The sequence below is a fragment of the Oncorhynchus clarkii genome, chromosome 28 (genome assembly GCF_045791955.1).
Source record: "Oncorhynchus clarkii lewisi isolate Uvic-CL-2024 chromosome 28, UVic_Ocla_1.0, whole genome shotgun sequence".
NCBI classification, from domain to species: domain Eukaryota; kingdom Metazoa; phylum Chordata; class Actinopteri; order Salmoniformes; family Salmonidae; genus Oncorhynchus; species Oncorhynchus clarkii.
Window position 1 is genome coordinate 18,023,493 of NC_092174.1, and position 26,030 is coordinate 18,049,522.

The following is a 26,030-nucleotide window of genomic DNA, read 5'->3' on the forward strand; positions in this document are numbered from 1 at the left end:
GAGGGATGGATGGATAAATGTGGATGGATGGATGTTGGATGAATGGGCAGATGACGGTTGGATGGATGGAACACAAAGCTCTAGACCAAACCAATGGATGGCATAATCTGACACAATGGAGCACTGCTGCAGTCATTGATATGCCTCATTAATTCAACCTCTCATTTAGTTTTTTTGTTGTGTTGTGTGGTGTGTTTTGTTGTTGTCATTAACTAACAGGTTCATGCAGAATCCATAATGACAAGGCACCTTCCACTCTGTTTAGCATCAGGCAGAAATGCAGCTGCGCTCATCTGTCACATGCAATTTGTGAATTACAAGTCTGGGACCAAAATATATTTATACCATTTGGGATTTTATTCTGGATCCCCATTAGCTGCCAAGGCAGCAGCTACACATCCTGGGTTCCAATCACAATTACATACAATAAAACATGTCTGGGCTGTGTGCTAGTCACTTAAACAGACAGCTCAGTGATTTCAACATGTCAATAATGCTCACAAAGACAAGCAGTAATGTGGATTCTGCATCCACCCTGAGCCAGGAGAGATTGACATGGATATTATCAATGCTGGCTCTCCGTACACATCTAAGGGCCAGCTGCTCTGTTCTGATCCTACTGCAATTTGCCAACGTCCCTCTTTGTGGCACTTGACCATATGACTGGACAGTAGTCCGGGTGCAACAAAACTAGGGCCTGTAGTACTTGTTTTGCTGATAGTGTTGTTAAGAAGGCAGAGCATCGCTTTATTATAGACAGAACTCTCCCCATCTTAGCTACTGTTGCATCCATATGTTTTGACCATAACGGTTCAAATCCAGGGTTACACCGAGCAGTTTAATCTCCTAAATTTGCTCAATTTCCACATTATTCATTACAAGATTTAGATGAGATTTATGGTTTAGTGAATAATTTGTCCCAAATGCTTTTAGTTTTTTTTTTTATTTAGGACTAGCTTATTTCTTGCTGCCCATTCTGAAACTGACTGCAGCTCTTTGTTACATAGACACACAGGCTTTACTCAGTGCCAGTGGTTTTAAAAAAGTAAGGGGTCTAGACCGATGCCCTTGGGAATGCCTGGCTACCTGGGTTGTGTTGGAGAGGCTTCCATTAAAGAACACCCGCTGTGTTCCATTAGACAGGTAACTCTCCTTCACAATATAGTAGGGGATGTAAAGCCATAACACATCATTTTTCCAGCAGCAGATTATGATTGATAATGTCAATCATCAGCTGCACTGAAAGTCTAACAAAACAGCCCCCAGAGTTTTCTGATAAAACATTTTTCTCAGACATTTGCGTAAGTGTTGAATGCTCTTCACCATAAGCGTGCTGAAAGTCTGTTGCTAATTTGTTTACTTTGAAATAGCATTGTATCTGGTCAAACACTATTTTTTCCAAAAGTTGCCTAAGGGTCGGTAACAGCGGAATAACTTTCAACTCATATTCCTAGCATTGTATACTGTACATGGTCTATGGGAATTCTAAAGAAATCCCTAGTATTTTGCCTGCTTACCACTTGTAACATGCTGGAGACACTTTCCCATGATGCCTCTTCAATGTTATCTCCACCGTCTACCATACCCTGGTAACCCTGCAAGGAGAAAAGAAACCTTAACATTGGCCTATATTTCCTCATTTCCGAACATCTTCACCACTTATAATGTTGTTACATAGTATCAGTCATTGACTCTACAACGCAGCTTTGCTATCAGGAATATTGACATTGACTTTGAGATGACGATGCTAAATCATGCTAACTTCTGCCTGTAAAAGTAAACAACAGATTATCATAGATACTGTCACTACTGGCCTCCATAGACAACTCAAGGTATCCTACATCCTCTATTGAGTCAGACAGATTGTAACAATAATCAACAAGACCATGGAAATCAAAGGGCACATATATACCAATACTAATCAGTGGGAATATGGGACAGGTGTGTGTGATGAAAGTTCCGGAGGGATCCGTGACAGTGAGGAACCGTTTAAGGCCAATATCACTCAGCTCCCTGCCTAGCAATAATGATGCAATGTGTAGCGATAATGAGGAGACTCCACCCAAAGTGGAGTCTGTATACCACCACAGGTGGAACCATGGCTTTGTCTAATGCAGCTGTATTGACCCTCTGGGAAGAATAAACTTGGTTTGAGCTTTCACAGTGTCTGTTGAGTTCTTACTCTAATAATAGAACCTAACACCTCTTACTACTTTTGACCAGGACCCATAGGAATCTGGTCAAAAGTAGAGCACTATATAGGAAATAGTGCACTACTTCTGACCAGAACCAGATGGGCCCCGATCAAAAGTAAGGCACAAAATAGGAGACCTTATGGGCCCTGGTTAAAAGTATTGCACTATATAGGGCACTGGACAAAAATGGTGCACTATATAAAGAATAAGGTGCCATTTGGGACAAAACCAGTGAGTGTGATGTGAGCCTCCTCAACGGAATGCCTTTCATCACTCATTAAACACCAGAGTCTCTAACAATAGACAACACTTAAGCAAAGTTCCCTGCGACTGTTTCCACATGCTATCATTTTAACATTGGTGGAGGAAATCCCATTCAAGTCATGTGAACAATATTAGCATTTTTCGCGCATCATGTTCAAATCATCTAAGTGACTTTGTTGAGCTTCACCATAAATTGTAGATACTTTTGAATGATTTAGACATGATGCTTATATCAGTCCCATGACTTGAATGGTATTTGTGCCACAAATGCTAAAATGTTATCATGTGGAAACAGTGCTAGGGAAACAAAAACGCATGAATTGCTCTCCTACCTTATCCATAGACTGCTTACAGGGTAAGGAAACCAATGTGTCATTTTGTAATTTGGGTGAACAATCGCTTTAAGAAGCTACTTATCTATGGGAAACTACTCCCACTATCAACTGCCCCCATTTCCTATAAAGGGCCCCGGTCAAAAGTAGTGCACTATATAGGGAATAGAGTGCCATTTAGGACTGACCCCATTGTTAACTCGAAATGACACAACGACGTTCAACAACGTTTACTAAACCATATTAGCACACTACATGGTTGTCATTGCACTCAGGCCAGGTTCATCCACAACGAGACTGCTGCGCAGGAGTACTAATAACAGAGTGAATGCCCCGTAAAAACAGAACTATAGGGATACTTAAAACATGAACTTAACACCCATGACATGGCAAAATGTTAGATAACCTTACTTCTCATTTTCATGACCCTCATTTGACAGAATAGCTTTGCCCCCTGAACACAGAGCTTGCCAGAGTTGATTTGTCTCAGTGTCAGTGGTAGAATGGTACAAGCCCCCAAGTAGTGTCTGTCATGATCTCACCTCATGGATGAAGTAGACTTTAGCTCCCACATAAATACCCATGCGGACAACAGCCCGGACCGCAGCATTCATACCTGCACAACGAGAGAGAGAGAGAGAGAGAGAGAGAGAGAGAGAGGTTGGAGAGAGAATTAAAAATGGCAGTACATGAATGGCTATTGCACTGGATGTTCCATCCAGTAGACTCCAGACTGAAAATACTCATCAGGGAGATGGAATTAATCACAGAGATAAATCAACCAAATTAAAGTGATGTCCCACTGAATCAAGGTTGTTTTCAATGAAATGACGTGGAATAGACGTTGAATTGACGTCTTTGCCCAGTGGGGTGCTTCGTCCAGCAGAGAAAGTTGCTTGCATAGCCATCGGCCATGTGTCATTGCATTAATTCAATATCTAATACATTTTCCATTTACAGTCTGAAAACTGATCATAATGATTATAAAAACTGGCATCTTAGTTGCAATGAGACTGTAAACACTGGTACTGGTACTGTGGTTTGGCTAGTGCCAAGCAGTCATGCTAGAGTACCAGTACCGATATAAGATGAAGGAGATGAGTCTACACATGGAGAATGGCACAGATTTCTCAATGTGGATTAATAATGATAAACACTTCAAAAGTTATTCATCCACTGGAAGATTTCCTGAAGCATGGCCAATGGTTCTGTGAGTCATTATAGAAATCCCCCTATATACAGAACAAACTGATATTTTCTGGCAGGTAAGACTTGCAAGTGGTTTTTACTAACATCATGTGAGGAAATATGCATACCGCATTCTTTAGTTTACAAGGTGGAGTGGTTATGCAAATTGGCCGCACCTGGATTCTGATGGATTCTGATGAGACATTGGCCTGATACAAACTTGGCCAAGAGGTTGTGAGGTTGAGTCCCAAGTTAGCCAGGGGACCATGATACAACATTCTAAAAACATTCTTGTCCACAAACAGGGAACTAGATAACACTTGCAGGGGACGATGACTGGTTGAATTAATGTCCATTATACATTTGAAAATAAAATATTCTCAATAACATTTGACACAGCGTTTTCACGTGCTCAAATGTCATCACATGTGTAGTTGGCATGGCATCACATGTTGAAATTTTGCATCACCATTTTGTCACTTTTATTTCAAATGAGATCATGTATTCTTCACGTTGTTACATGTTATCACAGTAACTTCACATAAAATCCTGTGATCACGTTTTTCCCAAAGATTGGAAAGCTGCCGCGGTCATCCCCCTCTTCAAAGGGGGAGATACTCTAGACCCTAACCTTCTCCGCTATGCAATCTGCTTTCAGAGCTGGTCATGGGTGCACCTCAGCTACGCTCAAGGTCCTAAACAATATCATAACCGCCATCGATAAGAGGCATTACTGTGCAGCCGTATTCATCGACCTGGCCAAGGCTTTCGACTCTGTCAATCACCACATTCTTATCGGCAGACTCAACAGCCTTGGTTTCTCAAATGATTGCCTCGCCTGGTTCACCAACTACTTCTCTGATAGAGTTCAGTGTGTCAAATCGGAGGGCCTGTTGTCCGGACCTCTGGCAGTCTCTATGGGGGTGCCACAGGGTTAAATTCTCGGCCCGACTCTCTTCTCTGTATACATCAATGATGTCGCTCTTGCTGCTGGTGATTCTCTGATCCACCTCTACACAGACGACACCATTCTGTATACCTCTGGCCCTTCTTTGGACACTGTGTTAATTAACTAACCTCCAAACGAGCTCCAATGCAATACAACTCTCCTTCCGTGGCCTCCAACTGCTCTAAACGCAAGTAAAACCAAATGCACGCTCTTCAACCGATTGCTGCCCGCACCTGCCCGCCTGTCCAGCATCACTACTCTGGACGGTTCTGACTTAGAATATGTGAACAACTACAAATACCTAGGTGTCTGGTTAGACTGTAAACTCTCCTTCCAGACTCACATTAAGCATCTCCAATCCAAAATGATATCTAGAATTGGCTTCCTATATCGCAACAAAGCATCCTTCACTCATGCTGCCAAACATACCCTCGTAAAACTGACCATCCTACCGATCCTCGACTTCGGCGATGTCATTTACAAAATAGCCTCCAACACTCTACTCAACAAATTGGATGCAGTCTATCACAGTGCCATCCGTTTTGTCACCAAAGTCCCATATACTAACCACCACTGCGACCTGTATGCTCTCGTTGGCTGGCCCTCGCTTCATACTCGTCGCCAAACCCACTGGCTCCAAGTCATCTACAAGTCTCTGCTAGGTAATGTCACGTTCTGACCTCTATTTCCTTTGTTTTTGTATTTATTTAGTATGGTCAGGGCGTGAGTTGGGTGGGCAGTCTATGTTTGTTTTTCTATGTTTTGGGGCAGTTCTATGTTTTCGGCCTAGTATGGTTCTCAATCAGAGGCAGGTGTCATTAGTTGTCTCTGATTGAGAATCATACTTAGGTAGCCTGGGTTTCACTGTTTGTTTGTGGGTGATTGTTCCTGTCACTGTGTTTGTTGTCACAGGATAGGCTGTATAGGTTTTCACGTTCCGTTTGTTGTTTTGTAGAGTTAAGTTATTTCATGTATCGTTCAGTTTCCATTAATTAAAGAACATGAGTAACCACCACGCTGCGCTTTGGTCCGCTTCTTCTCCTCCTATAGACGAACACCGTTACAGAATCACCCACCACAACAGGACCAAGCGGTGTGGTAATGGGCAAAGGAGAAAGCAGCAGCAGGAGCAGCGCGAGGAGGTATGGACATGGGAGGACGAACTAGACGGTAAAGGACCTTGGGCTCAGCCAGGAGAGTATCGCCGCCCCAAGGAAGAACGGGAGGCGGCGAAAGCGGAGAGGCGCTGGTATGAGGAGGCAGCGCGGCGTCGTGGATGGAAGCCCGGGAGTCAGCCCCAAAAATTTCTTGGGGGGGGGCTAACAGGGAGTATGGCTACGCCAGGTAGGAGACCTGAGCCAACTTCCTGTGGTTACCGGGGGGCTAGAGAGACCGGGCAGGCACCGTGTTATGCTGTGGAGCGCACGGTGTCCCCAGTGCGGGTGCACAGCCCGGTGCGGTACATTCCAGCTCCGCGTATCGGCCGGGCTAGAGTGGGCATCGAGCCAAGTGCCATTAAGCCGGCTCTACGCATCTGGTCTCCAGTGCGTCTCCTTGGGCCGGCTTACATGGCACCAGCCTTGCGCACGGTGTCCCCGGTTCGCCTGCATAGCCCAGTGCGGGCTATTCCACCTCTCCGCACTGGCAGGGCGACCGGGACCATTCAACCGGGTAAGGTTGGGCAGGCTCGGTGCTCAAGAGCTCCAGTGCGCCTGCACGGCCCGGTCTATCCGTCACCACCTCCACACCCCAGCCCTCCGGTGGCAGCTCCCCGTACCAGGCTGTCTCTCCGGCCCATCCGTCCAGAGCCTTCCTCCTCTCCAGCGCTGCCGGAGTCTCCCGCCTCTCCGGCGCTACCAGAGCCTTCCTCCTCTCCAGCGCTGCCGGAGCCTCCCGCCTGTCCGGCGCCTCTGCCGGAGCCTCCCGCCTGTCCGGCGCCTCTGCCGGAGCCTCCCGCCTGTCCGGCGCCTCTGCCGGAGCCTCCCGCCTGTCCGGCGCCTCTGCCGGAGCCTCCCGCCTGTCCGGCGCCTCTGCCGGAGCCTCCCGCCTGTCCGGCGCCTCTGCCGGAGCCTCCCGCCTGTCCGGCGCCTCTGCCAGCGCCGCCCGTCTGCCCAACGCCGCCAGCGCCGCCCGTCTGCCCAGCGCCGCCAGCGCCGCCCGTCTGCCCAACGCCGCCAGCGCCGCCCGTCTGCCCAGCGCCGCCAGCGCCGCCCGTCTGCCCAGCGCCGCCAGTGCCGCCCGTCTGCCCAGCGCCGCCAGTGCCGCCCGTCTGCCAGGAGCCGCCAATGCCGCCCGTCAGCCAGGAGCCGCCAGTGCCGCCCGTCAGCCAGGGGCCGCCAGTGCCGCCCGTCAGCCAGGGGCCGCCAGTGCCGCCCGTCAGCCAGGGGCCGCCAGTGCCGCCAGTCAGCCAGGGGCCGCCAGTGCCGCCAGTCAGCCAGGGGCCGCCAGTGCCGCCAGTCAGCCAGGGGCCGCCAGTGCCGCCAGTCAGCCAGGGGCCGCCAGTGCCGCCAGTCAGCCAGGGGCCGCCAGTGCCGCCAGTCAGCCAGGGGCCGCCAGTGCCGCCAGTCAGCCAGGGGCCGCCAGTGCCGCCCGTCAGCCAGGGGCCGCCAGTGCCGCCCGTCAGCCAGGGGCCGCCTGTGCCGCCAGTCAGCCAGGGGCCGCTAGAGCCCCTCCGCCCGGAGCAGCTGCCCCTCTGTCCCGAGCAGCTGTCCCTCTGTCCCGAGCAGCTGTCCCTCTGTCCCGAGCAGCTGTCCCTCTGTCCCGAGCAGCTGTCCCTCTGTCCCGAGCAGCTGCTTCACCTCTGTCCCGAGCTGCCCCTCTGTCCCAAGCAGCCCCTCTGTCCAGTGGGGTCATTGAGAGGGGTGGGCATGGTGAGTAAGCCACGGAGGCGGACAATAAGGCGGACTGAGACAATGGCGAAGTGGGGTCCGCGTCCCGCGCCAGAGCCGCCACCGCGGACAGACGCCCACCCAGACCCTCCCCTATAGGTCAAGGTTTTGCGGCCGGAGTCCGCACCTTTGGGGGGGGGTACTGTCACGTTCTGACCTCTATTTCCTTTGTTTTTGTATTTATTTAGTATGGTCAGGGCGTGAGTTGGGTGGGCAGTCTATGTTTGTTTTTCTATGTTTTGGGGCAGTTCTATGTTTTCGGCCTAGTATGGTTCTCAATCAGAGGCAGGTGTCATTAGTTGTCTCTGATTGAGAATCATACTTAGGTAGCCTGGGTTTCACTGTTTGTTTGTGGGTGATTGTTCCTGTCACTGTGTTTGTTGTCACAGGATAGGCTGTATAGGTTTTCACGTTCCGTTTGTTGTTTTGTAGAGTTAAGTTATTTCATGTATCGTTCAGTTTCCATTAATTAAAGAACATGAGTAACCACCACGCTGCGCTTTGGTCCGCTTCTTCTCCTCCTATAGACGAACACCGTTACAGGTAAAGCCCCGCCTTATCTCAGCTCACTGGTCACCATAGCAGCACCCACCCGTAGCACGCGCTCCAGCAGGTATATCTCATTGGTCACCCCCAAAGCCAATTCTTCCTTTGGCCCACTTTCCTTCCAGTTCTCTGCTGCCAATGACTGGAACGAACTGCAAAAATCACTGAAGCTGGAGACTCATATCTCCCTCACTAGCTTTAAGCACCAGCTGTCAGAGCAGCTCACAGATCACTGCACCTGTACATAGCCCATCTGTAAATAGCCCATCCAACTACCTCATCCCCATACTGTATTTATGTATTTATCTTTGCACCTTTCCATATTTGCACCCCAGTATCTCTACTTGCACATTCATTATCCTACCTCATTTGCACACACTGTATATAGACTTTTTCTATTGTATTATTGACTGTATGTTTGTTTATTCCATGTGTAACTATGTTGTTCTATGTGTCGAACTGCTTTGCTTTATCTTGGCGAGGTCGCAGTTGTAAATGAGAACTTGTTCTCAACTAGCCTACCAGGTGAAATAAAGGTGAAATAAATCAAATAAAAAAGGTGTTTTTTTCCATAAGGATTTAAGACAAATTAAAGTTATGAACAACTAGCCAATTTCCCAAATAGCCTAAGAAGTTACTGTTCTCCTAAAGTTGCAGCTTTTAAGAATAATGGAAATCGGAGTCTATAGGCTATTCTCAATCACAGCTTTATGAGTGATATAACAAACAATAGCCTATTAAAACAGGCTGATGAGGCAACGCAATTATCATCCAGTTCTCAAGACTGTAGACTTTGTTTCTATAACACCCATTATTTATAACCTAACTCACTACGGTAAAACAGCCTGTCACTTTGCTCCATCATATGTACGAGACACAGACACAGACAGACACACCTGTTCCATGCTGAATCTCCACCAGAAGTAAATATTATATTTTCCTGCACTTAACCTCTGCTCAGGCTTCCAACAACAATATCTTTGGTCATGATTTGTCCAGATGTAGCATGCGATTTTGAGCTATAGCTCAACGGGGGTTTTACCAGAGGTGTTCATTTTGTTTATTTAGCTAACACACCTGACTCCAATAATCAACTAATCATGATCTTCAGTTTAGAATGCACGTAGTTTAAATCAGCTGTGTTTGCTAGGGATGGGGGGGGGGAGTGTGACACCAATCGGGCCCCCAAGGACTGGGATTGCCCAGGCCAGGTATAGCACAATATTTAGTGAGTACATAATCACGACAGGACAAAGGTTGACATCGCCCAACCCTATTGTGGAGAGCTAGAATTGTCATTACATGATCATAAATGAAACTTGTAGGCTCCTGTCACTGGTGCTCTGGTGAGAAAGGGAGTAGCCCACTACTCTACTCCCCACCACGTCACACTTCAATGACAGATAGGCTATTATTGCAAATGTAGCCTACTACAGTATCCTAAGTTCAGTGGAAATCTCAGCCTACGGTAGCCTGTATGCCAATAAGACCATCCATACTCAGAGAGTGCAATATTGTTACTGGATGACAGCCAGGCATGAAGCAATGAAGGACTGAGTCACTATTACTCTATTACTACCACAGTCCTTAACTGGGATGTCAGTTGGGTTTCCACATTATAGTAGCCTCCTGAGACTCATTTTTGTTCTCTCTAACGAACATTCGTTTTTGGTCCATATCTCTAAGACCATACTTGCCACTGTGTTAGGTAGGTCCTGTTGTACCTTTAAGAGGACATTCTGGGTTTTTCAATGATGCCATATGTGTATGAGTGTCACCTTGATCATTTCTTCTTTCTGGTTCTTCAAAATGGCAACCATCACAAATTCCATTACAATTAGCACATTTTATGGTAAGTGCGTGTAATTGTGTAATTATAATTTTTGTGAGTTTGATATTCAAATTGTTTCTAATAGGTAAATATCTCAGTAACAGTTTGGTGAGTTTTCATCTGGATGTTTTCTACCTACTGTCAACATTTACTGTAATGTTACATTTTTCATATTATCAGCTGAGATCCACTGAGATAATTTTATGGAATATTTCAAATAAAATAAATGAAATAAAAATATTTATTTATTTTAATGTTCTTTGTAAGATGTTTTTTCCCACCCCAAACACTTATGTGGTGTAAAAAAAAAAGTTTTTTAAAAATCCAACCCCTTTTTTTTTGCTGGGTCTCAGGAGGATAGTCAGTTCGAGGAAGAGGAAAAGTGAGAGGTTTTACTCTGCCCAAAATCTGTCCACGAAAATAAGCCCAAGAAGTGAGGAATTTTTGTATGGAGATCAACAAGAGTGTAAAATTGGTCAACACATTTTGTTATTGCGAATTTGCTTGATCAAATAGAAGATGGTTAGGTTGTTATGAATGTTACGAATGGACTGATATAAGTGGATGCATGTGAAGTTGAACCTGTTCTATAGATAGAGTATTCATTATGGATATAACCTGTTTAAGCATGGACATTGCCATTTTAAAGTAGTCAACAGGGTGGGGATTACTATGAGTTGGGAGCATCGGCTCAGATGCGAAGTTTTAGGCCACACAAGCTCACAGAACGGGACCACCGAGTACTCAAGTCCACAGTTGCAACACTCACTACCAAGTTCCAAACTGCCTCTGGAAGCAATGTCAGCACAAGAACTGTTCGTTGGGAGCTTCACAAAATGGGTTTTCATGGGCAATCACCATGCACAATGTTATCTGGCAGTCCGACGGATGAATCTGGCTTTGGCGGATGCCAGGATAATGCTACCTGCCCCAATGCATAGTGCCAACTGTAGTTTGGTGGATGAGGAATAATGGTTTTTCATGGTTAGGACTAGGCCTCTTAGTTCCAGTGAAGGGAAATGTTAACACTACAGCATAAAATGAGATTCTATACGATTTTGTGCTTCCAACTTTGTGGCAACAGTTTGGGGAAGGCCCTTTCCTGTTTCAGCATGACAGTGCCCCTGTGCTCAAAGCGGGGTCCACGCAGAAATGGTTTGTCGTGATCAGTGTGAAAGAACTTGACTGGCCTGCACAGGGGCAACCCCATCGAACACTTTTGGGATGAATTGGAACGCCGACTGCGAGCCTTACATAATCGCTCAACATCAGTGCCTAACCTCACTAGTTCTCTTCCCAGAAGGTTGAAGGTCATGTAGTGTACGTCAGCTTTTAGCAAGGCTGGAGAACTGACAGTGTACAAGATCGTGTTTATGAGCAGAATAGAACAGATCACATTAACTGGGATATTCCTTCTCATGGGAGCTGAAAGCCACGCCTGCAATATTATGATAGGCTGCCACTTCTACAGTATGCTGCCAATTAGCAAGTAATGTTGCATGTTGTCAACAGAAGAGTCAGTGAAGGCACATAACATTACTGGCATGTATTGCTCATGGCAGCCAGTTGCCTGTAACTTGCACTGGCATAACCCTCAAACTTAATCTGCAACAACACTTCCACTGATGGTTGGCACAAATATACATATATTTGACTGTGTCCCCAAATATGCTAATGAACCCCACCAGTACATTGCCCCCACCTATCAAAGCGCAGCGAGGATCGTACCTTATATTAAAAATATTTGGTGAAAAAATGTCCCATTATACAGTTGAAGTCGGAAGTTTACATACACCTTAGCCAAATACGGTTAAACTCAGTTTTTCACAATTCCTGACATTTAATCATAGTAAAAATCCATGTCTTAGGTCAGATAGGATCACCACTTTATTTTAAGAATGTGAAATGTCAGAATAATAGTAGAGAGAATGATTTATTTCAGCTTTTATTTCTTTCATCACATTCCCAGTGGGTCAGAAGTTTACATACACTCAATTAGTATTTGGTAGCATTGCCATTAAATTGTTTAACTTGGGTCAAACGTTTCGGGTAGCCTTCCACAAGCTTCCCACAATAGGTTAGGTGAATTTTGGCCCATTCCTCCTGACAGAGCTGGTGTAACTGAGCCAGGTTTGTAGGCCTCCTTGCTAACACACGCTTTTTCAGTTCTGCCCACAAATCGTCTATGGGATTGAGGTCAGGGCTTCGTGATGGCCAATCCAATACCTTGACTTTGTTGTCCTTAAGCCATTTTGCCACAACTTTGGAAGTATACTTGGGGTCATTGTCCATTTGGAAGACCCAGTCTTGAGATGTTGCTTCAATATATCCACATAATTTTCCATCTTCATGATGCCATCTATTTTGTGAAGTGCACCAGTCCCTCCTGCAGCAAAGCACACCCACAACATGATGCTGCCACCCCCTGCTTCACGGTTGGGATGGTGTTCTTCGGCTTGCACGCCTCCCCCTTTTTCCTCCAAACATAACATAATTTTCCAAGCTGTTTAAAGGCACAGTCAACTTAGTGTATGTAAACTTCTGACCCACTGGAATTGTGATACAGTGAATTATAAGTGAAACTATCTGTCTGTAAACAATTGTTGAAATATTTACTTGTGTCATGCCTAACCGACTTGCCAAAACTATAGTTTGTTAACATGAAATTTGTGGTGTGGTTGAAAAACTAGTTTTAATTACTCCAACCTAAGTGTATGTAAACTTCCAACTTCAACTGTTTATAAACCCTGGACTGGGAATTGAGAGGCTTTGAACCAAAAGATCGAACATATTGGCATTCCCCAGTAGGAGCAGTCCTCCACAGGAATGAATGGAATTCTACAGTTTTTCAATTAAATGTTTCAAGAACAAAATTACATGTATTTAAGAATGTTTTGGTTGTAGCGGGGCCAGTAACATTAGTCATCTCCAAAAATGTATACTCTAAGGAAAATGTTTTCATATATTTTCCTTTTTTATGCTTAGCTCACATAATATAACTTAAAAGTATGATGTCTGTAATAGAATAAGCGTGGCAAAAACGAATGTAGACATTAATAAATGCATTTCTATCAATTCCAAAATATTTTTTGACAAGGTAGGGGCGTGCCAAAATGGAGGTCCGGTGGCTTCAACATAGCTCCCCCAATCGGACATCTAGTTTATATATAAATCATTGGGAAAACCCCGCTACTTCCCGCTCCTCACGTAGGCCTGGTCTACAGTACATGACCCCCGCCCTTCCTCACAACTCAAGTGGATGTCTGCCCATCTGTCATGCACGTTACAAGACCTGTTTTAACGCACAGGGGAAGTCGACGATGAAAGCCATTGCAACAGTCTATAAAGTTACATTCATTACAATATTGGGTAAACGCCAATGATGGAATTTGAGGTGTAGGTCTGTCTATATCTTTGCTCTCTAAAATCTTGGCATGTAGACTTTAAGATGCAGGGCGCGATAGCTGCAGACTGACATTTCTGCGCCACGTAATCTACCCAACGATTGAAAGTCTGCAATGCAGGCTTCAGTAACCTCAAAGATGGTATCCTAACTTATTTGCTCCTATAGGCTACATGTGTTTTATCGGTTATAAGAGTGCATAATCACATTTCTTTAAATGACGAGATATTGTAACATAACTTCCAAATAATTCCAAAAATAATGGTTAGGCCCCTACATTTAAAATGTTTCTGTTAAATAGCTTATACGACTGTCAGTGTCAATACTCAACCATATCATCTGTTGCATAATTTTGTTGACCATACGATAACAAATAGGCCTACTGTAAGATAAATTGATCCTTTAGGCTAAACAATGCCAATGACAACACTTGGAAAAATGATAACTCAACAGTTTATTTCCCTTTTAGTATCATGTCGTTCTTACACTGTAATCCATTTTATACAATATATCACTCTTATCCACTTGTTTCAAGAATCGATACCTTGAGCATCTCCTCCGCTTGTCAGAACGCCGATGGATTTCCCAGCGCCAGAGAGATCCTCAAATAATTTCTTTGTGTCCTGCTGCTTCGCCATGGCTCCTCGTCTATCCTTCACAAATATAATATCTGAACACCGGTAGTTGTATTTTGTTGTGAAATAAAATAAGTGATTACGCCCCCTTTTCCTGCTCTCGACACGCTCATCTCCCCACTGTTCCCGATGGCAGCAGTGAGCCTATGAGGGAGCTTTCCTCCTGTAATTAATTAATTGACAGTGCTGTTATCCATTAGATTACTGCATCACGTATATTCCTCAAACTTTTCTGACCAATTGGGTCATTAGAAACTACTACAGCGACACGATGGTAGGGACTAGGAAGGTGTCCACTACTTACCAAAGCGACAAAGTCAAAATTGAATATATTTTTTTTTCTTGGATCTTTTTGGTCTTAATTTAAGGTTAAGGTTAGGCATAATGTTCGCAGTATGGTTAAGGTTAGGTTAAACGTTATGTTTAGGTTTAAAATCACTTTTAAACTGTATAAATAGGCGGGGTTTATGCCTTTGAGGCTGTGGTAACTAGTCACGACCGAGGAACAGTTAAACAGGAAGCAATTGAGTAAAGTGCTGTAGAGACGGTTGTACTTCTGGCAGGTTCTCCCATCTCAGCCAAGAAACACTGTAGTTATATCAGAGTGGTCTTGGTCACCACCCTGACTAAGGTCATTCTTGCCCGGTTGCTCAGTTTTGTCGGACGGACAGTTCTAGACAGAGTCTGGGTAGTTCCATGTTTTTTTTCAATTTCTCAATGATGGAGACCACTGTGCTCTTGGAAACTTTCAACACTATAAAAATAGTTGTATAACCATCCCCAGATAGAATTGTGATGAGGCATATATCTTGGAGTTTGTTGGACTTCATGGTATAGTTTCTGCTCTGACGTGCACTGTCAGCTGTGGGACCTTGTGTAGACAGATGTGTTTCTTTATAAATCATGTCCAAACTACTGAATTGGCCACATGTGGACTCCAATCAAGTTGTAGTGACAGCTCAAAGATGATCAAAGACCATTATAAAATTCAGGCTATAGCACAATAAAATGTGGACTAAATCAAGGGGTATGAATACTTTCTGAAGGCACCGTAGGTATCCAGTAGCAGCAGTCATGGAGTGTGTGTGTAGCGTGGGTATGTGTGTTCTGTGTGTGTGTGAGAGAGTGGGAGTGTGTTTGTGTGTGTGTTCGAGTCTAGGTGTGAGCTTGTGTGAGTGTGTGTATACAGTGGGGAGAACAAGTATTTGATACACTGCCAATTTTGCAGGTTTCCCTACTTACAAAGCATGTAGAGGTCTGTCATTTTTATCATAGGTGCACTTCAACTGTGAGAGACGGAATCTAAAACTACAGGAAACGTATGATCTCTGTAATTGCAAACAAAGGTTTCTGTACCAAATATTAAGTTCTGCTTTTCTGATGTATCAAATACTTATGTCATGCAATAAAATGAAAATAAATTACTTAAAAATCATACAATGTGATTTTCTGGATTTTTGTTTTAGATTATGTCTCTCACAGTTGAAGTGTACCTATGATAAAAAATGACAGACCTCTACATGCTTTGTAAGTAGGAAAACCTGCAAAATTGGCAGTGTATCAAATACTTGTTCTCCCCACTGTATGTGTGTTAGGGTGCAGGGAGTCAGTGCAAGAGACCGGTTGAAGATTTCAGTTCTCTGATCGCTTGTGAGTAAAAGCTGTGTCTGAGCCTGGAGGTCTGGGCCCCGATGATGCTATTATTATTTAATAATAATGATGGTATTAAAGGTCACATAACCCACACTAAGCTTGTTACCATCCTTAGGTACAGTAGACTTCATTTTTGCTTTAGTCTAGACTGAAATGATACCTCTGGAGGGGTGGTTATAGAATATTTATGTGAAGCATAATTTGCATGGCCAGAAAAGAGAGAGTGGTACACACTGGTAGAAAGGATAAGGAAGATGAAGAATTAACACCAGGATAATATGTCAGTAGCATGCAGTATTCTTCCTTGAAAGCCACCCCTTGAATCTGAATGAAAGGGCAGGTGGGGAACAGTAGATCATTTTTTGTGTATGTTATTCTCCGAGTCAATATGATATGCAGTGATGCAGAAGTTCTAAATATAGTCAGGCTTGTGCTCGAGGTGATGGAGAGGGCGAGGAGGAGGGAGGAGCACATAGCACTGGAGGTGCGGAGGGGGGGGTGCACACAGCTCTGGCCATAGTCATTATAGTCATTATTATTAAGTAATAATACCATCATCGGGTCTCAGACCTCCAGGCTCAGACACAGCTCTTAAATGCAAGTAAAACTAAATGCATGCTCTTCAACCAATCGTAGCCCGCACCTGCCCACCCATTCAGCATCACTACTCTGGACGGTTCTGACTTAGAATATGTGGACAACTACAAATACCTAGGTGTCCTCTCCTTCCAGACTCACATTAAGCATCTCCAATCCAAAATTAAATCTGGAATCAGCTTCCTATTTTGCAACAAAGCATCCTTCACTCATGCTGCCAAACATATCCTTGTAAAACGGACCATCCTACCGATCCTTGACTTTGGCGATGTCATTAACAAAATAGCCTCCAACACTCTACTCAACAAATTGGATGCAGTCTATCACAGTGCCATTAGTTTTGTCACCAAAACCCCAAATACGACCCACCACTGCGACCTGGATGCTCTCGTTGGCTGGCCCTCGCTTCATATTCGTCACCAAACTCACTGGCTCCAGGTCATCTATAAGTCTTTGCTAGGTAAAGCCCTGCCTTATCTCAGCTCACTGGTCACCATAGCAGCACCCACCCGTAGCACTCGCTCCAGCAGGTATATTTCACTGGTCACCCCCAAAGCTAATTCCTCATTTGGCCCCCTTTCCTTCCAATTCTCTGCTGCCAATGACTGGAATGAATTGCAAAAATCACTGAAGTTGGAGACTCATATCTCCCTAACTTTAAGCACCAGCTGTCAGAGCAGCTCACAGATTACTGCACCTGTACATAGCCCATCTGTAAATAGCCCATCCAACTACCTCATCTCCATACTGTTTTTATTTTATATTTTTGCTCCTTTGCACCCAAGTATCTCTACTTGCACATTCATCTTCTGCACATCTATCACTCCAGTGTTTAATTGCTAAATTGTAATTATTTTGCCACTATGGCCTATTTATTGCCTTACCTCCCTTATCCTACCTAATTTTCATACAGTGTATATAGACTTTTCTCTTGTGTTATTGACTGTATGTTTGTTTATTCCATGTGTAAAAGTCTGATACTGCACATACAGCACAGAGCAGGTTTGGTCCTGCATATGACCACGCAACACAGTCTCAAAATCAATTCATGCATATATGTACAAAATGCATTTCAGCAAATTCCGTGCGTTTTTGTGCGTTTTTCTGGCTTAATTCGTGAGAAAAGTAGTCCCTCATTGACAGCCTTAACTGGCCGGGAGTTGCTCAATCATGTTGCGTAAACATCTCCTTTGTTTCTAAGGGTTCTAACTGGTTGGTTGTTTAACCCTATTCAAAAGGTCAAACACATGCAGGCATGCAAGTTGTCTAAACACTGTGTCTGAAATGATTTGTCAAACAAGTAAAGAAAAAAAGGCATCACTGTTTTCCTTAAATTTACTGTTTTACTACTTAAACATGTGCCCATGAATTCCAAATGAATAGTTTTTGTCATAGAATTCCGGTTCATTTGGGTATTTATTTGATGATGAGAAAAGTCTACCCTAACCAGAAACCGTGGATAGATGGTAGCATTCGCACAAAACTGAAAGCGCGAACCACCTTCATTTAACCATGGCAAGGCGACTGGTAATATGGCAGAACATAAACAGTGTAGTTATTCACTCCGCAAGGCAATCAAACAAGCAAAACGTCAGTGTGGAGATAAAGTGGAGTCGCAATTCCACGGCTCAGACACGAGACATATGTGGGAGGGACTACAGACAATCACGAAGTACAAAAGGAAAACCAGCCACGTCGCCGAGACCGATGTCTTTCTTCGGAACAGGCTAAACAAATTCTAGTACCCTCCAAGCTCATCATTAAGCTCGAGGCCCTGGGTCTGAACCCCGCCCCCTGCAACTGGGTCCTGGACTTCCTGATGGGCCGTCCCCAGGTGGTGAAGGTAGGAAACATCACCTCCACTCCGCAGATCCTCAACACTGGGGCCCCACAACGGTGCGTGCTCAGCCCCTCCCCCCCACCCTGTACTCCCTGTTCACCCTGTTCACCCATGACTGCATGGCCAAGCACGCCTCCAACTCAATCATCAAGTTTGCAGACAACACAACAGCAGTAGGCTTGATTGCCAACAATGACGAGACAGCCTACAGGGAGGAGGTGAGGGCTCTGGGAGTGTGGTGCCTGGAAAACAACCTCTCACTCAACGTCAACAAAATAAAGGAGATGATCGTGGACTTCAGGAAACAGCACAGGGTGCACCCCCTTATCCATATCAACGGGACCGCAGTGGAGAAAGTGGAAAGCTTCAAGTTCCTTGGTGTACACATCACTGACAAACTGAAATGGACCACCAACACAGACAGTGTGGTGAAGAAGGCGCAACAGAGCCTCTTCCACCTCAGGAGGCTAAAGAAATGTGGCTTGTCACCCAAAACCCTCACACATTTTTACCGGTACAGCAACTGCACCGCCTGCAACTGCAAGGCTCTCCAGAGGATGGTGCGTTCTGCCCAATGCATTACTGGGGGGAAACTATCCGCCCTCCAGGACACCTACAGCACCCGATGTCACAGGAAGGCCAAAAAGATCATCAAAGACATCAACCACCCGAGCCACTGCCTGTTCACCCTGTTCACCCGCTATCATCCAGAAGGTGAAGTCAGTACAGGTGCATCAAAGCTGGGACCGAGAGAAGCAGTTTTTCTTTCTATCTCAAGGCCATTAGACTGCCAAACAGACATCACTAGCACATTAGAGGCTACTGCCTATAGGCATAGATTAGGAATCACTGGCCACTTTAAGGAATGGAACACTAGTCACTTTAATAATGTTTACATATCTGTCATTACTCACCTTATATGTATATACTGTATTCTATGCTATCTTAGTCACTTAATGTTTACATATCTGGCATAACTCACCTCGTGTATATAATGTTTTCTATACTATTCTACAGTATCTTAGTCCGTTCCGCTCTGACGTCAATAGTCCATATGTATATAGTCTTAATACATTCCTACTTGTATATGTTGTGTAATTTGTTAGATATTATTACTTGTTAGTGCAATAATATCTATCGGAGCTAGAAGCACAAGCATTTCGCTACACGCGCAATAACATCTGCTAATCACGTGTGTGACAAATAAAGTGTGATTTGATTTGGTTCGAGAAGGCATCTGTTTGGTTACTGTCAGTCAAGAGAGACATCTAGTGGCATATTGTATCTCTGCAGGATGTTGTGAACCTCTATGAATGTACTTCTGCTTTCTAACCAGAAAGGGGCGCTCCAACCAAAGAAAAAGACTCAAGTTAGACAGGAAAACCTGAGAGTTGCTTATCATTTGATACTAAAACAGCATGATTTCGCAGGGGGAAAAAACAACAGAACAACACTAAAACAGCACCCCCAAATAAGTAACATTTTCTGTGTCAGATTTTTTTTTAAAGGAGGGGGACAAAGATTGGTTTACAACACCATAGTGCTCTCAAAGCTCATCACTAAGCTAAGGACCCTGTGACTAAACACCTCCCTCTGCAACTAGATCCAGGACTTCCTGACGGGCTGCCCCCAGGTGCAAAGGGTAGGTAACAACACATCCGCCACGCTGATCGTCAACACGGGGGCCCCTCACGGGTGCGTGCTCGGTCCCCTCCTGTACTCAAATCAAAATATAATTTTAGTTGTCACATACACATGATTAGCAGATGTTAATGCGAGTGTAGCAAAATGCTTGTGCTTCTAGTTCTGACCATGCAGTAATATCTAACAAGTAATCTAACCTAACAATTTCACCACAACTACCTTATACACACAAGTGTAAAGGAATGAATAAGAATATATGAATGAGTGATGGCCGAACGGCATAGGCAAGATGCAGTAGATGGTATAGAGTACAGTATATACATATGAGATGAGAAATGTAGGGCATGTAAACATTATATAAAGTGGCATTGTTTAAAGTGGCTAGTGATACATTTATTACATCAATTTTTCCATTATTAAAGTGGCCAGAGTTGAGTCAGTATGTTGGCAGCAGCCACTCAATGTTAGTGATGGCTGTTTAACAGTCTGATGGCCTTGAGATAGAAGCTGTTTTTCAGTCTCTCGGTCCCCTGCTTTGATGCACCTGTACTGACCTCACCTTCTGGATGATAGCGGGGTCAACAGGCAATGGCTTGGGTGGTTGTTGTCCTTGATGATATTTTTGGCCTTCCTGTGACATCGTGTGGTGTAGGTGTCATGGAGGGCGGGTAGTTTGCCCACGGTGATGCGATGTGCAGACCTCACAACCCTCTGGCGAGCCTTATGGTTATGGGCAGAGCAGTTGCCGTACCAGGCGGTGATACAGCCCGACAGGATGCTCTCGGTTGTGCATCTGTAAAAGTTTGAGTATTTTTGGTGACAAGCCGAATTCCTTCAGCATCCTGAGGTTGAAGCGGCGCTTCTGCGCGTTCTTCTCCACGCTGTCTGTGTAGGTGGACCATTTCAGTTTGTCCGTGATGTGTACGCTGAGGAACTTAACTTTCCACCCTCTCCATTACTGTCCCGTCAATGTGGATAGGGGCTGCTCCCTCTGCTGTTTTCTGAAGTCCACGATCACCTCCTTTGTTTTGTTGACAGAGTGTGAGGTTATTTTCCTGACACCACACTCCGAGGGCCCTCACCTCCTCCCTGTAGTCGATCTCATCGTTGTTGGTAATCAAGCCTACCACTGTAGTGTCGTCTGCAAACTTGATGATTGAGTTGGAGGCATGCATGGCCACGCAATCGTGGGTGAACAGGAAGTACAGAGAGGGCTGAGAACGCACCCTTGTGGGGCCTCAGTGTTGAGGATCAGCGGGGTGGAGATGTTGTTACCTACCCTCACCACCTGGGTATGGCTCGTCAGGAAGTCCAGGACCCAGTTGCACAGGGTGTGGTCGAGACCCAGGGTCTTAATATGTCCCAATACGCCCATTAACATACCAGCCAGCTGGTCTGCGCATGCTCTGAGGACGCGGCTGGGGATGCCGTCTGGGCCTGCAGCCTTGCGAGGGTTAACACGTTTAAATGTTTTCTCACGTTGGCTGCAGTGAAGGAGAGCCCGCAGGATTTGGTAGCGGGCCCGTGTCAGTGGCACTGTATTGTCCTCAAAGCGAGCAAAGAAGTTGTTTAGTCTTTCTGGGAGCAACTGCTCGGCCTCCGACCGCAAGGCACTACAGAGGGTAGTGTGTACGGCCCAATACATCACCGGGGCCAAGCTTCTTGCAATCCAGGACCTCTTTACCAGGCAGTGTCAGAGGAAGGTCCTAAAAATTGTCAAAGACTCCAGCTACTGCTACCGCACAGCAATCGGTACCAGAGCGCCAAGTCTAGGTCCAAGAGGCTTTTAAACAGCTTTTACCCCCAAGCCATAAAACTCCTGAACATCTAATAAAATGGCTACCCCCCCCCCCTTTTACACTGCTGCTACTCTCTGTTATTATCTATGCATAGTCACTTTAATAACTCTACCTACATGTACATATTACCTCAATTAACTTCTTGACGCACCCATCCCTTTAGCGGGATAATTTTCATCAACACCTGCTGAATTGCAGCGCACCAGATTCAAATTAAATTACTAAAAATATTTTAATTTTCATGAAATCACAAGTGCAATATAGCAAAACACAGCTTAGCTTGTTGTTAATCCACTTTGCGTGTCAGATTTCAATACAGCTTTTCGGCGAAAGCATAACAAGCGTTTTTGTAAGAACATCTCTCTCGGGGGACAAAATATTACAAAAGCTAGCAGCCAAGTAGATTGGTCACGAAAGTCAGAAAAGCAATAGATTAAATCGCTTACCTTTGATCTTCGGATGTTTGCACTCATGAGACTCCCAGTTACACAATAAATGTTCCTTTTGTTCCATAAATATATACTGTATATCCATTATATCCAAAATACCTCAATTTGTTTGGCGCGTAATGTTCAGAAATCCACAGGCTCAAGACGGTCACGACATCGCAGACCAATTCCAAATAGTATCGATAATGTCCACAGAAACATGCCAAATGTTTTTTATAATCAATCCTCAGGTTGTTTTTAAAATATATAATCGATAATATATCAACCGGGACTGCCGCTTTTTCAATAGGAGAGGGAGAGACAATTGCTGCCCCACTCTGTTGCGCAAACAAAACTCTGCGAACACCCAGCTATCCACTGACATGATGTTATCTTTCTCGCTCATTTTTAAAAATAAAAGCCTGAAACTATGTCTAAAGACTGTTGACACCTTAAGGAAGCCATAGGAAAATAAATCTGGTTGATATCCCTTTAAATGGAGGCAAGGCATCCATTGGAACAGAGAGCTTTCAGGAAAAACAGCACTTCCGGGTTTGATTTTCCTCAGGTTTTTGCCTGCAATATTTCTGTATCTGTATCTGTTATACTCACAGACTCACAGACAATATTTTGACAGTTTTGGAAACTTTAGAGTGTTTTCTATCTTAATCTGATAATTATATGCATATTCTAGTTTCTGGGCCTGAGAAATAGGAAGTTTCAAGTGGGTAAAAAATCATGCCCCCTACACTCAAGAAGTTATCTCGACTAACGAGTGCCCCCACGTATTGACTCTGTACCGGTACCCCCTGTATATAGCCTCGCTATTGTTATTTTACTGCTGCTCTTGAATTATTTGTTACTTTTATTTGTTACTTTTTTCCTGTATTTTTCTTAACTGTATTGTTGGTTAAGGGCTTGTAAGTAAGCATTTCACTATATGGTTTACCTACACCTGTTGTATTCGGCACATAACATTTGATTTGATTTGAACTTATTGAGACTAGCCTACTCAATGGACGATTGCTCCATTCTACCTAGTTACTCAGGCCTCAGTGTAAAATACAGGTTAGATCTTATCTTATTGTCTTCAGGTTATAACTGAGTCAGACTGACTCTTTCTAGAACCAGCTTCTCCCAATCATGTAACACTGCATGAAAAGGCACATTTATGTGTCGAACACTCCAGTGAACAAGTCCGAAAATGTACTATTTCGAAAATGCCCAGCAATGTTCGGCACTGCACACTTCCCGTAAATTTCAGACAACGAACCACTTTAGTGCACGGATGTGCACAGACGTATATATATGGCCAGCAACACTTCAGTAAATCCCCAGTAAACACGTCCACCCACTTACCAGGACACATCCAGTGCACACCTTTGACGTGTACTGGAGATGCAAAACATCTTTGTCCACATCCGCCAACGACTCGCCAATAAATGTCAGTGTTAATGAATTACAGTGAGTTATGAATGACTGGATGAACACGTTAATGTTATTAATATCACACATTGGGGTTCCTACACCTTTTCAGAAATAAAATTCAAGCACCACTATCAAGGTTTTTCCAGCACCTCATGACATCGCTTTCCTAAAACAATTCTTAGTCCCTTGAATAAAAGACACAAAATCACTTCTTGAAGGATGACAATTCATGTCAGTAGAGCAGGAGAAAGTAAGTAATAGTATCTGCATTTAGACTAAGCAGGGCCTGAAACTGAAGGAAGCCCGATGGAGGCTAGCCCTGGGCCAAACTGGAGAACTACTGCCTGTACTCTGCTTCATTCTTCTGAAAACCCTTTCGCTAATCTTCGAATTTCAAATGTGGTGTTTACCTGCTTACATGGGTTAAAGAGGGTGGGGGGGTATACCTCAATATGAAAGCCTATTCAAAATTCAAAGATCAACACAAGTGTTCACAATAATCAAGCACAGTACTGCCAGGAGTCATCCAGCTTGGCTTCGGGACAGCCTCCATTGGGGTTACTGTGGTGAGGGTTGAGGGGTCCGTGGGATCTAGATTTGCAGGCCATCCTCCTCATCACTCATCAGGTCTGCATTCACTCTTGTGCAAATGTCTCTCTCATCCTCTGCATGCACTCTCGACCATTCATCTAGGTGTAGAAAAAGAAAAAACAATAGAACCCAGTAAACAAATGCATCAGTCTCAAGTCATGCATATTCATATAATTCATATAAAGCAATCAGCAATAGAAACAATAACAAAGTGCACTCCCTGCCCATTTCAGTAAAAAGCTGATGATGCGGGAGAAATGTAACCACTCTCAAATTCATAGACAGAGCTATGGATACAAGGACTGACCATCCGTGATAATAAAATGATAGTTTTAACCATGCTGTGTGGCTATATAATGTTTGTTTACATTTACATTGTTTACAAAAATTTGAGTAAAACAAGCTTATATTTAGGGTTCTGATGGGGTACGGCGGTTGAACTAAGCTCATGAGGCATAAGTTGTATTTTTCAAGAATCAATGGACACATAATTCATTTATAAGTCTAAAAATGGATGTCACAACTGCTAATTCCCCCGTTAAAGCCATATAAAATACAGATTGAGAGATATTAAAGGAGAATTCCAACCTTTGACAGTTATCACTCTTAATGTGATTTTTTTTTTATCAGGGGATGCTGCAGCACCCTCAGCACCACTACTTCCCATGGCTATGCCCAAAGATCATTATAATCAAACAAGATATACTACAAGTTTTGAATGTGATACTGTCAGTGCACAGAGCTACAGGCATGTGGACTAGAGTAGGAAATATCATTTTTGCCAAAACGTGAACCTAGCTCATGATTACTGTTATTTTCAGTAAAACAGTCAATGGGGTTCTGATACAGAGGCAATTACTATGGCAACAAAGTATAGCAATCAGTGATTAACGGAAATAATGGGGCTATAGCAGCCACTCTAGACCAGGTGATTCATGAAACTAATGGGGCTATAGCAGCCACTCTACACCAGGTTATTAATTAAACTAATGGGGCTATAGCATACACTCTAGACCAGGTGATTAATGAAACTAATGGGGCTATAGCAGCCACTCTACACCAGGTTATTAATTAAACTAATGGGGCTATAGCAGCCACTCTAGACCAGGTGGATAGAATTCAATTCTGTTTTTATTCTACTCTTCTAGACTCAAATATATAACTTGAAACATGTAATAGGGCCATGCATGCACTTTGTATTCCAAGGACCTGAACTAATACAGGAGTAATTAACCGCTTTCTCATCTGGTGACCCTTCTTTGCATGTTTCTCCAAGATTGTGTCCACTATGTTCTCAGGTAAGCCTGAGAGATATGCCCACCTCCAGTGGCGTGTATTCATGGATGCCAAGGGAGCCAGGCTTCCACAAAACATTGACCAAGAAAAAAACATTAATATTTAGTCTCTCTGTGTTTCAGAATTGTCCTTCATTTCGCAAGAGGCTGAATATATCTCACTGGAGAAAGAATTTGTGCCAGCGAAACAGCGCTCCTCTGTCTCTGGTTGTGTAGGCCATCTATCTGATGCTGTCTGGTCCAAAAGAGTATGACGTTGTTGCCGCCCATAGAATTGAATGCAAGGGAAGCCAGCGAGCATTTGGCCTCCATTGATTAAAAAAAGTACAACATAATAGCCAATCAGTGTTGAGATAAACTGAGTGAGCAGAAGCCAGTTTGGATTTGGCATCACTCCTATCAAATCGCATTGAGAGCATAAATCATTGACAGAAACAACTTGAATTGTTCCTTCTTCTTGTGTTGTTGTCCTCCGGTGGCTAGCTAGCTAGCTAAAATGGTCCCTTTCCTAAATTGGAGATAGG

The 26,030-nt window shown here is 44.2% G+C and overlaps 1 protein-coding gene across 5 annotated transcripts in view; it reads right to left on the bottom strand.

Annotated features, from left to right (window-relative positions):
- The window catches only part of LOC139387612 (ATP-dependent 6-phosphofructokinase, platelet type-like), a 45,553-nt gene extending 23,107 nt beyond the window's left edge, over nt 1-22,446 (bottom strand). For 2 of the 5 annotated variants that reach the window (XM_071133984.1, XM_071133982.1), the window contains exons 1-3: nt 14,141-14,446; nt 3,334-3,407; nt 1,518-1,595 (exon numbers count right to left, since the gene is read on the bottom strand). In XM_071133984.1, the coding sequence (XP_070990085.1) occupies nt 1,518-1,595; nt 3,334-3,407; nt 14,141-14,234 (246 nt within the window). In that variant the 5' untranslated portion in view covers nt 14,235-14,446. Of the gene's footprint in view, nt 1-1,517; nt 1,596-3,333; nt 3,408-14,140; nt 14,803-22,210 lie in introns of those variants that run through there. The other 3 variants (XM_071133981.1, XM_071133983.1, XM_071133980.1) reach the window with 3 other exon arrangements.
- Between the last annotated feature and the right edge of the window lie 3,584 nt (nt 22,447-26,030).